At 41.0% G+C, this 12,774-nt stretch overlaps 2 protein-coding genes across 3 annotated transcripts in view; one reads left to right on the top strand and one right to left on the bottom strand.

Moving 5' to 3' along the window:
• Positions 1-1,074, top strand: part of cpne2 (copine II) — a 242,180-nt gene extending 241,106 nt beyond the window's left edge. For both annotated transcript variants that reach the window (XM_078211019.1, XM_078211020.1), the window contains exon 16: positions 452-1,074. In XM_078211019.1, the coding sequence (XP_078067145.1) occupies positions 452-559 (108 nt within the window). In that variant the 3' untranslated portion in view covers positions 560-1,074. The remainder of the gene's footprint in view (positions 1-451) is intronic.
• A 6,194-nt stretch (positions 1,075-7,268) lies between these two features.
• Positions 7,269-12,774, bottom strand: part of psme3ip1 (proteasome activator subunit 3 interacting protein 1) — a 108,046-nt gene continuing 102,540 nt past the window's right edge. Inside the window, exon 7 of the mRNA XM_078211021.1 lies at positions 7,269-9,750. Within this exon, the coding sequence (XP_078067147.1) occupies positions 9,527-9,750 (224 nt within the window). The 3' untranslated portion in view covers positions 7,269-9,526. The remainder of the gene's footprint in view (positions 9,751-12,774) is intronic.

The following is a 12,774-nucleotide window of genomic DNA, read 5'->3' as shown; positions in this document are numbered from 1 at the left end:
CTCAAGGCCTCCCTGAAGTCGCTTGACATAGACACGACCACCTGGAAAACGCTGGCACAAAACCGCCCTACCTGGCACTGCCTCATCCACAAGGGCTGTCAAGCTTATGAAGCAAGAATACTGAAGCACAACTTAAGCGCGAGCTGCTCAAGTCCAGAGCCACCAGTGCAACAACTACAGTGTCTACACAAGTTTGCCCAATATGTGCCAGGACATTCCGTGCCCGAATTGGCCTGATCAGTCATCTTCGGACACACCGCATCCAGCCTCATAATGACTAATGGTGTCGAGGTCCTCATCGACAGCGATGGACGAACAACATGAGCTGTATACTTTGTCTGTATAGTGCACAAGAAACAATACTTTTCACTGTATACCAACACATGTGACAATAATAAATCAAATCAAACATGTGGTACTATTAAAACATTTTATTTTTGCTGTTTTTCAGGCTCCTAAAGAAACTTTGGCCAAATCTGTCCTGGCAGAACTACCCCAACAAGTTGTTCAATATTTCAAGCAAAGAAACCTTCCGCCTGTCAACTCTGATCCAGCCTAACACCAAACCATCGAAATTAGAGCCTGCATGATACCAAATTCCCTACCATGCCCTCTGAAAACGTTTACAGAATAAATCTTTGCATGTTTTGCAGCACATTTGTAATGTTTTGTTTTCATTGTTTCAAAAAGTTATATTTCCAATGACTCAAGTCTTAATTTGTTTGTAAGGAGAATCTGGTGCTTTGTAAAAGTCTGATAATTAACACTAAGAATGGTCGACTTTTTTTCCATGTCGCCACACTGTTAAAGTATTGAATGTATCTTTGTATTATTGGATGTTATGTATCTGATTTTTTTTAAACTATTAAAACAAGACAGTTTGAAAATAACAATTATTGACTTGCAGGAAGGCCAGAGCTGAAAGTAGAGTGTTCTCTCATTTTGTGTCAATGTTGTCTGTATAATTAAAATAAACTGTACTTTTGTCAAACTTGTGTTTGGATATTTTACACTATTTACCTGTAATTCGTACTTACAGTGCAATGTTTCAGTAAATTAAGTTGAATTTACATCAAAAGTCTCTCCTTTGCCCTTTTTTGGCAGTACAAACTTTTAAATATTGTTGAAGGGTCCTAATGGCTATTTTTAAGTAGACTGCATCTTAAGGAGATTGACATTAGCGAATAGCGCAGGGTAAAAAAAGGAAATAATTAATCTACCAGCAAAAGCTGCAAATATAGAAGGTTCACAAGATATATACCAAGGATTGATGTAAAGCAGCCCATTCAACTCAAATATTCAAAATAGAAGAACTATGATTCTTATCCTTATAATATCTCACTGACCTGTGAACGATGTTAAGGTTAGGAAATTGGCCAGTGGGGAATTGTCCTGTCGACATGGCTCTAAACATTTGCATCCATTATGCCAGTTCCTTCTCTCTCCATATGGCAGCATGTGTCAGAAATGTGTGGCACATTTGATTTCTTTGCCAGGAATGAATGTGCTGTTGCTGAACTGTGTTTAATTCTTGGCTGCTGTACTAATGAACAGTCCAGTCAGTCAGGGAACGGAGTTTGAATGTCTATCTCTCTACAAATCCAGGCTGAGCCAAATTATTGAACAGGTGTCTTTCTGCTTTACTGATGTATTTTAAATAATCAAATTTGATATTTCCATGTCTTAAATTTCTTTTTCTTCAACCTGTTTAATTGCCATCAATGTAAGTACACTGGCTTAAGAAAATATTATTTGATCAAGTATTTGGACAATAGTAAGCTCTCTGTACTAAAGTAATGCAAATTATATAATTCTTTAATTACAAAATTTAATAATTATATATCATGCTGTTCAGCGGCATTATATCACCTCACAAATTATACTCTGCAAGTAGATGTCTATCCAGATGCTGTGAAAGGTAAGAAGGACATGGAAGCAATACAGACATCACAAAACTGAAAGTTAAAATGAACATGGGTTTTATTTACATGGTCTGCAAATCTGCATTTGTAAGTTTACAATTGATTCACTGTAAAAGCAATCACTATATCAGGTGGTCACATTCTCCAATTAAAAGTGGAATGAAATACTCCCTCTAGCTACAACCAAGTCTGAAGGCGTTTACATCATTTAGATTGCCTAATGAAAATCGTGTCTATAGTCATTCAGCAAGAAAATCTTGTGCAATACTGCCTATAATCAGTTTCCCAGATGATGTACAGGAACACCCTAAGCTGACACACCCTTCTTTCCTTAAACCCTTGCTTACTGTGACAAGTCCACAGATCAAGAAATTGCCATGAGAATACTCCTCTGCTCTTTATAAACACATCTGCAATCGTGATGGAAACATTGGCAGAGGGAATTGTGCCTGTACGGTATAAGGAACTGCAGACCAGAGTCAGTGAGTTTTTGCCCCACAATTTTGTCATTTTAGTAACACACTGATGCAGACAAACATGAATTAGGAGCAGCAGTTGGTGATCAGCCCCTCAAGCTTCCTCCTCCATTTGATAAGATAATTGCTGATCTAAATGTGGCCTCAATTTTCCTGTCTACCCACGATACGCTTCGACTCCCTTATCAGCCAAAATCTAAGTTGGGCATCAAAATATTCAATGACCCAGGCAAGCATTTACTGCTCTCTTGGGAAGAGAAATTCCCAGACTCACGACCCCAGAGAGAAATCAAACATTCTTCTAATTTCACTCCAAAATGAGAAACTCCATATTTTTAAAATGTGTTCCTTGGTTCTAAGGTGGAATTTTCCCAAAAAATTTCGAAGTGTCATAAAAGTGTGAAACGTTTCGTTGTGCAAGTTCGGTGCTGCAATCTTCCCTCACACACTCAGTTCTTTTGACAATTGAGAGATTTGCACTGATTGAGGGGTGGGGGAGCCTAAGTACACCGGTGAAAATGGCATCAGAACACTGGGGCACCATTACAGAAGGCACCCTTGGTCTATTATGTACCGGGAGATCAACTCCCACCTTCCATTGGTAATCGGACCGTCCCCGCCCCCACACCCACGTGTTGCAGCAGCGGGCATCAGGACCCTCCCAATGAGTCACCTGGCAGAACCACAACACCCACCCCCTTCTGTCACGGCCCCCTCTGTGGCCCACCCCTACATGGCCCCCCATGCATAGCCCCCTCCCACATCCCTGTCTTTTCATAGCCCCCTTTTCCTAGCCCCTCACCCCCAACTCTTCATAGCCACCTGCACATCGCTGGCATAGCTCCTCCTTACCTAGCCACACCCACATCTTTTCATTACTCCTTGCACCGCCCATGCATAGCACTCCCCAGCATGAGCTCCCTCACCATCAAGCCTACCTCCCGTCACTCCCCAGCCCCACTAAGGCCCCACCTCCTTGGCACTGCCCAACTGGTCACTGCCAGGGTGCCCAGTGGACACTGCCAGACTGCCACTGCCCACTGTCCAGCCATACCCGCAATGGGGGAAGTGTCCAGGAGGACGACAGCAGCCGTCCCGGATGCACTAATAGGATTGAAATGCAGTCAATCCTATGCAAATGTCAATCCTTCAACTAAATCATTCCCAGAAGGAGAAACAACCTTTCGGTATCCACCCTGTCAAGTTCACTCAGGTTCTAATACGTTTTAATAAGATCACACCTCATTCTTTCAAACTCCAGCGGATACAACAACGCCTCCTTCCTGGAAATGTATCAGTTGAACTTTCTCTGCAATGCTTCAAATGAAATTATAGCCTCTTAAATGAGACCAAAACTGTACAAAATACTCAAGATGTGGTCTCACCAATGCAACTGTAGCAAAACTTCCCTTTTATATTTCATTTGCTTAACAATAACAACATTCTATTTGCTTTCCTAATCATTTGCTGTACCTGCATAGTAATGTTTTTCAGATTCATGTCCAAGGACAACTAGATCCCTCTCCTGTAGAGTTCTGCAATCTCTCTCCATTTAAAATAATGTACTGCTTTTCAATTCTTCCTGCCAACGTGAAGGATTGACATTTGCATAGGATTGACTGCATTTCAATCCTATTAGTGCATCCGGGACGGCTGCTGTCGTCCTCCTGGACACTTCCCCCATTATCCCACGATTAATTTAGTTTAGTTTATTTCATTAGTGTCACAAGTAGGCTTACATTGACACTGCAATGTTACTGTGAAAATCCCCTAGTTGCCACATTCCGGCACCTATTCGGATAGATGGAGGAAGAATTTAGCATGGCAAATGCACCTAATCAGCACATCTTCCAGACTGGAGGAGGAAACCGGAGCACCCGGAGGAAACCCACGCAGACACGGGGAGAAATTGCCGACTCCACACAGACAGTGACCCAAGCCGGGAATCGAATCCAGGTCCCCAGCACTGTGAGGCAGCAGTGCTAACCACTATGCCACCATCTGCCAATTTGTTGCCCATTCATATTGCTTAATTGGAACTGACTAGTGATGAGTTAGCAGTTGTTTCTTTTCATGTTTAAAGATTGTTCAACAGTTAAAGAGTTAAACTGTTTCATTTTGTTCGACTTACACAAACTGTGTTATGAATAAAGTTTGTTTTGATAAAACGATCCCTAATTTGTCAGTGGAATCATCCCTGAGGCAAAGCATCCTTTCCGTTATTGAGGTCTAGTCTGGCTTCATAATAAACCTCGAGATCTGGCACCCTACCAGTTATGAAATATCTTCTACGTGACTTCCACTTCATCTCTACTGACCTAACCCTCAACTTAATTTCCCAGTTTGCTTTAACCAACTCTGCCCTCATACCCTTAATATTGACTTTATTTAAGACCAAAACACTAGTCTTAGATCCACTCTCCCCTCCCTTAAACAGAGTGTGGAACTCAATCATGTTTTGATTACCACTAACTTGGGGCTCCTTTACTATGAGGTCATTAATTAATCCTGCCTCTCAGCACATGAACAAGTCCACAATGGCCTGCTCTCTGGTTGGCTCTGAACTGTGCTGTTCTAATAAATGTCCCAAAAAGCACTGCACAAACTCATCTTCCAAACTACCTTTACCAATCTGATTCATCCAATCTATGTGTAGATTAACATTACTCATGATTAACACTGCACCTTTCTCACAAGCCCCTATTATTTCCCACATACCCCACTCTACAGCGTAGTTACAGTTAGGGGGCCTATAAACTATTCTTTTGTTACTTCTTAGTTCTACCCAAACTGATTGTACATCTTTATTCTTAGAACTGTCACCTCTGGTTATTGAACTAATGTAAGAAGTCTAACAACACCAGGTTAAAGTCCAACAGGTTTATTTGGTAGCAAATGCCACTAGCTTTCGGAGTGCTGCCCCTTCGTTAGGTGGAGTGGGAGATGTGCTCACAAATAGGGCATACAGAGACACAAACTCAATTTACAGAATAATGATTGGAATGCGATTCCTTACAGCTAATCAAGTCTCAAAGGTACAATGTGAGTGGAGAGCATTAAGCACAGGTTAAAGAGATGTGTATTGTCTCCAGACAGGACAGCTAGTGAGATTTTGCAAGTTCAGACAAGTTGTGGGGGTTACAGATAGTGTGACATGAACCCAAGATCCCGGTTGAGGCCGTCCTCATGTGTGCGGAACTTGGCTATCAGTTTCTACTCCGCGACCCTGCGGTGTCGTCTGTCGTGAAGGCCGCCTTGGAGAATGCTTACCCAAAGATCAGAGGCTGAATGCCCATGACCGCTGAAGTGCTCCCCAACAGGAAGAGAACAGTCTTGCCTGGTGATTGTCGAGCGGTGTTCATTCATCCGTTGTCATAGCGTCTGCATGGTTTCCCGAATGTACCATGACTCAGGACATCCTTTCCTGCAGCATATCAGGTAGACAACGTTGGCAAAATTGCAAGTGTATGTACTGTGTACCTGGTGGATGGTGTTCTCACGTGTGATGATGGCATCCGTGTCGATGATCCGGCACATCTTGCAGAGGTTGCTGTGGCAGGGTTGTGTGGTGTCGTGGTCACTGTTCTCCTGAAGGCTGGGTAGTTTGCTGCGGACAATTGTCTGTTTGAGGTTGTGCAGCTGTACTACAACCACATAACACGAGGACGGCCTCAACCGGGTTTTGGGTTCATGTCACACTATCTGTAACCCCCACAACTTGCCTGGACTTGCAAAATCTCACTAGCTGTCCTGTCTGGAGACAATACACATCTCTTTAACCTGTGCCTAATGCTCTCTCCACTCACATCGTCTGTCTGTACCTTTAAGACTTGATTAGCTGTATTAGCATTGATTAGCTCGATTAGCATTCCAATCATTATTCTGTAAATTGAGTTTGTGTCTCTGTATGCCCTGTTTGTGAGCACATCTCCCACTCCACCTGACGAAGGGGCAGCACTCCGAAAGCTAGTGGCATTTGCTACCAAATAAACCTGTTGGACTTTAACCTGGTGTTGTTAGACTTCTTACTGTGTTTACCCCAGTCCAACGCTGGCATCTCCACATATTGAACTAATGTCATGTTTAATTGACAGAGCTACCCCACCACTTCCTCTGAACTTCCTGTATTCCAAAATGTCAAGTACCTTTGAATGTTCAGGTCTGAGCCTTGGTCACCTTGCAGCTACATCTCCATAATGACGATCAGATCATATATATTTATTTCTGAGCTGACAATTCATTGATTTTCTTATGAATGCTACGCACATTCACTGTCCTGTCTGGAGACAATACACATTTCTTTAACCAGTGCTTAACTCTCTCTCCACTCACATTGTCTGTACCTTTAAGACTTGATTACCTGTAAAGACTCGCATTCCAACCATTATTTTGTAAATTGAGTTTGTGTCTTTATGTGCCCTGTTGTGAACAGAATTCCCACTCACCTGACGAAGGGGCAGCGCCCTGAAAGCTAGTGGCTTTTGCTACCAAATAAACCTGTTGGACTTTAACCTGGTGTTGTGAGACTTCTTACAGCACATTCAAATACAGGGCCTTTAGTTCTGTATTTGCAACCTTTGGTCTTACCTGTTGGTGCACTCTTTTGCATGCTCTACTCCTTTCTGCCGTGCTCTTTATTGCTACCTTGCTCTCTTGCATTGTCCTCTCCTTTCATTTATCACCTCTTCCCTCAGCAGAAGAAATGGCAAAAAACAGTGTTTGTACTAACTTGATCCAAACAAATGATATGTCACATCACAGTACAAATCAGGCAGAAAAGAACAAATTGTTATCGTCACTGATTTAAAAATAGGATTATGAATCCCATAGTTTTTATTTTATTCATTATGGAATTTAAATTTAAAATGTTAATTAAAACAAAAGTGCCACTTTTAGGTAAGGTTTTATTATTTAGGTACTTTCTCTCTCTATAGTTCTCAATTTACATATTCAACTGAATGCTCTTAGATTAAATTAGCATGTACTGTGGCTAAACGTGGGTGATTTGTGCTGAGGGTAATATCAACATTTGATATATTTTTCAAAAAAAGGCATTAAAATCACACATCAAATATATTTAGCCCTTTACAATACTGAAAGCAGATTTCAGCACAAGTACACAAAGTTCCAAAGTCATCAATGAGAATGGTCTCAATGTATCCTCCAAAGCTCCAAATTGTCACAAAATTATTTAGCCCTTATAATACTGAAAGCAGATTTCAGCACAAGGACATAAAGTTCCAAAGTCAACAATGAGAATAGTCTCAATGTATCCTCCAAAATTGTCACAAAATACAAAGAGCTCCAGAAAATGACGGATTCATTTTTTAAGTACTATCTGTAGTACAGTTAAGCCAAGCATTCATGTCACAGTGGTAGAGAAAATAAATCCATATAACAAAAAATGTCGTTCTTTCTGGAATGAAGCATGATATGAAAATAACCTTGGGCCACCAGCACTAATCACCTGTACTGCTATTTTGGTTTTTTTTGTGTGGGTCACTGAGTTCTCAGACTATCTGTACAGGACAGCAATGTAATTTTCACATAATTTAACCTATCAGGGAGGTCTAAAGCCAGGATCATAAATTCAGCAGAAAAACTTTAGAGCAATGGTGCACGGGTAAATCCACAATACAATTGGGGTATTAGCTTCGCTCAGGAAAAGCACTCCAACTCTGAGGAAGTCATGGATTGAAGACTTCAGCTGATAATCCAGGTTGATTCTTCAGCGCAGCACTGAGGGAAGGCTATCTTGTCATAGGAGTTGTATTTCAGGTGAGGCGCTAATCAAGGCCCCATCTGCCTGTTCCAATGAAAGTTAAAAATAGAACTTTGACGGGAATCTGTGCTGATGAAAGGTCCTCGACCTGAAATGTTAATTCTGTTTCTGTTTTTATTTCAGATTTGCCGCATCTACAATATTTGGATTTTGTGGAAAAAAAACAAATCTCATGCACACCTTTTGAAGTGGAGGATTGGATTCCTCCTGGTGACCTGGTCAATATTTATCCTTCAAACACTATTCAAAAGAGATTCACTTTTCATTTATTTCATTGTTCTTTGTGAGAATTTGCTGAACACAAACGGACTGCTGCATCTTCCTGCAAAACAGAGACTATTTCATGAATAATCCAGTAGCTGTGAAGCACTGTGGGACATCCTAAAGGCGCCTTAAAAAGGAAGTTCTTCTTTATTGCATGACCATTTTTTGCTTATTTTTCTTTTTGATGCTCATTGTAAAGGGCTTTCTGACTAACCATAGTTGACTAGTTAAAGCAAACATGCAAAAAGAGGTTCGCAGTATTAAAGTTGAGCAGCGAGTTAGTTATAAGCAGGTTCATATTAACATTTGACCATGTAAAATGCTTCTAGTGGCGATGACAAAGCCACATCAAGTGAAGACAAGATGTTTTCCCACAGAATGGAAGATTGTCCAAAAATCAAAAGGCCTGCCTGAGAGGTTCACGCAGGCCAAGGGATAGAAGTCGGGGGGCATCTTACATGGCCACTCCCAATCACGGTTTTCATGATGTCTCCTGTTGAGAGGACCCAAGGGATTTAGCTCCTGTGGTATCAGGAAAGAGGCTGTACATTTAGTTAACTAAAAATAAAGTGAGCACACAGTTAGTGAAGCAGCAAAAAGAATCTACACAAGATGGAAGGCACACAAAGGAGAAGCACCATGGAGTAACAGAGAATTTATTCACTTCTTAAATAGCTCAGAGCCATCATCAATGATACAGAAGTATCCCAACTTATCCATAGCTGTATACTAACAGCCAATGTATAGTTAGCAGTTCTACTGTCGTAACTTACAAGTAGCTGTTCTGTTTAAGCATGCGAGCGTAAAAATAATTATTTACACTTAAAATGTTGACAATATTCAACAACATATTTCACCCTTGGATTCGCGATCCAAGGCACTCACCTCCATATGGTTAAATGTGCAATGGCCTGCTACAATATCTAATCAGATTTTGAATCAGGGCTGCAGAATTTTGTATTCACATATGACTGCCAGAAGTAAAGCAGCCAAAAACAAACTTTTTTCTTTACTAGTTTATACAGGATTGCATTACAAACCACCTCTATACAAATAAAACGCTGTCCTCGAATATTTCAGCTTCATGGGCTTTCAGGAAAAGGGTGGGAACGAAAGACTGAAGAGATGATTCGACCTCCGGTACTGATGATAATGTCACTGTCAGAGCTGGATTCTGCATCGGAGTCACTGCTCCCTGAGTAGGCTCCAAGGCCAGGGAGTATTCCAACACATACAGATGCTGAAGGATGCTGGATTGCTGTGCCACTTAAGAAATCAGACTGTGCTTGATCGCAGGAGTCATCATCTGAAGAAGAATCAAATTAAATGAAAGAATACAGTACAGCCTACCTAATATTTAACATTTTCTAATATCCACAGAGAGCAGGTTATACATCAATTCATCAACAATGCAAATAAACTTTCAATACTGCTGGGTTTAACATGGCATTAGAATCAGATACCATATTGGAAAATATCCATTTTCTATGAGCTGTCGGATTTTGAGGTTGTTTTTAAATTCATTTGTAAAATTCAGGTATGTTGCAAAAGCAATAAACATAGACTAAGGCATTATCATCCCAACATTAAGCCCTGTGGTACAAAAGCTCATGAAAAGCTCAATTCACACAAGGAGGGCTACTTATATAAGGTATAATGATCCTTCGCCATTTCTTTCCCACAGCACTAGCTTATTCCTAATCTTTGAGTCAGCCTTGGCAGACGTACAGTAAAATAACTTCATTAACATTCAACCACCCACGTTGAAGGTCTCTGTTTTGACATGCATTAACCCAATCTGTGAACTGCTCTTCCATTCCTTTTCTAGCCTATCTCCCGCATATCTGTAGGCCAGGGGAGAGAGGGAAAGAGGGCAACAAAACATCCCTGCTATCTCTAGGCTGCTTCTGTCTTTTGCTTCTAAAATCTCGTTTTCAGGCCTTCAATAGTTGCCAATCTATAGCCATTGAATATGAGGTGTATCAAGGTCACTTTCCATCAAATAATTCTACCTCTTCATGAGAATGCCTCTGGCCTCCATTTGGAAATTTCCTACAGTTACAGCCTTCATGGAACAGATCCCAAATAATTCCAGTGGGTTTGAACCAGTGGAATTGGGAAAGTTCCAGAGAAGTGAAAGGTTTACACTTCTCCCAGAATACACCTTATTTTGAGGTTTATTTACTATCACTGATAATAAGCCAGTCTTGTGGACAGGGAGGTAAGGTTAACTTGGCATTATCAAAAGGTTTACAAGACACAGGACCAATGGGTCTTCCTGATTAACTTCTAATTCTGATGAAACTTCCGCGACCGAATACTGATTTGTTATATGTTCGACTTCTGCTTTCTCTGTCTTCACTGCAAAAGTTGCATTACCCAACAACCAATCCAGAGCCTGTAATCGCCAACCAGTGTCACAGCATACGAACACTGATGCACCATCACATTTACGGAAAGTAGTGCTTGCAGGTTTTTAAACTCCGCAGCTCACAAAATCCAGCTCCCATTACTAGCAATTTCATATTTTTGGATACACTACTATATGCAAAACGCAAAGTAATCAGAATGTTACTTCTCTGTGAAAATAGCCAGATTATTTGGACTAAGTGGAAGCTCCCTCACCTGGGAGTCTAAACATAATGAATTCATGCTCCACTTGGTGACTGGAGCGTTATCTACACCAACACTTCAGTATAGCATTGAGGGAATGAGTGCTGCACTGTCACAGATGCTGCCATTTTGAAGTGGGGATAAACTGAGCCACTATCCAGATAAATGCAAAAGATCCCATTGGTACTGTTCAAAGAAACGGAGGTGGGGTGGGGTGTTGAAGGAGGGGTTTCCTCGATGTTTCCTGGGCAACATGTATCCCCACCCACCCCCATCAACATCATAGAAGCAGCTTAATTGGCCCTTCGCTTGCGACCTGACGAAGTGCAAACTGGTTGAAATGCTACCCTAGATGACGACAGTGGCTACATTTCATAAGTAACATTATTGAATATTTCCAGTATATTCCGTTTTGATTTTCCACTGTCTGCAGTACCCTATATTTTGCCTTTGTGTTCAAGAGTAATTAATCGACTGTGAATCATTTTGGGAGATGAGAGCAATGCAAAGGGAATTACAAATTCTTTCATTCTGAAGTGCTGCTGCAATAAGCTAGGATAATAGCGCTCAGAATGGATTAGGCCACCTAAAAGAATATATTGGTTACATTACTATTTCATAATTCTATGAGAAAGTCGGCTACTTATTGGGATTGTGGTTTTAAAAAGCAAGAGATTACCAATAAAATGAAGCAGCATTGGTTGTAAGGAGAGAAGTGACTTGGAGCATTCCTGTGCTTTCCTGGTGAGCAATTGCAGCACATCATTTGAGATTGGACAGGAAGCTACAAACCATTGCCATATTTTAGAATTTGTGGCTGATGGGTTGAGTAGGCACCTGGCTTTTAGCTGCAATTGATTTTTGAAGCCAGATTCAGGATTCATTTCCAAAGGTTCAGTAGCATCTTTTGAAAACAGAAACTTGAAGACACAAATAAAAGGCTGGTATCATCAGAACAAAAGGGGGTTTGGTATTTTAATGTACTTGCAGGAAGGAGCTGGAACTGCCATCAAATCTGCTATTCACAGTTGTTTAAGAAGAATTATGAACAGTGAGGGGGACAGTGTAGAATTTCAAAGGGACATAGACTGGTTGTTGGAATGGGCAGACAGGTGGCAGATGAAGTTCAATGCAGAGAAGCATGAGCTGATTCATTTGGTAGGAAGAAAATGGAGAACATAAATAAAATAAAGGGTACAACTCTAAAGCAGGTGGAGGGACCTGCCTGTATGTGTGCATAATCTCATTGAAGATGGCATGACAGGTGGAGAAAGCAGTACATTAAGTATACAGTAATTGGGACAGAGTAGAAGAGCAGGGAGGTTATATTGAATTTAGGTAAGTCACTAGTTTGGCCTCAGCTGAATAGTCCAGTTTGGGCACTGCACTTTAGGAAGGATGTGAAGGCATTTGTGAGGGTGCAGAAGAGGTTCACAAGAATGATTCCGGGGATAAGGAACTCAGTTCTAGAAGATAGATTAGAGAAGTTAAGACTATTTTCCCTACTGAAAAGAAGGCTGAAAGGAGATTCAAAATCATGGCAAATCTGTGCAGAGTCGATAGGGAGAAACTGTTTCTATTTGTGAAAGGATCGAGAATGGGAGGGCACAGATTTAAAGTAATTAATAAAAGGAGAAAAAAAGTGATACGAGAGGAAACTTGTTTCATGCAGTGAATGGTTTGGGTTTAAAATGCATTGCCCGAGTGTGTGGAGGAG

This window comes from Mustelus asterias, chromosome 4, assembly GCF_964213995.1.
Source record: "Mustelus asterias chromosome 4, sMusAst1.hap1.1, whole genome shotgun sequence".
NCBI classification, from domain to species: Eukaryota; Metazoa; Chordata; class Chondrichthyes; order Carcharhiniformes; family Triakidae; genus Mustelus; species Mustelus asterias.
Note: the sequence above shows the minus strand (reverse complement) of the source record. Positions and strands in the feature narration are given on the sequence as shown.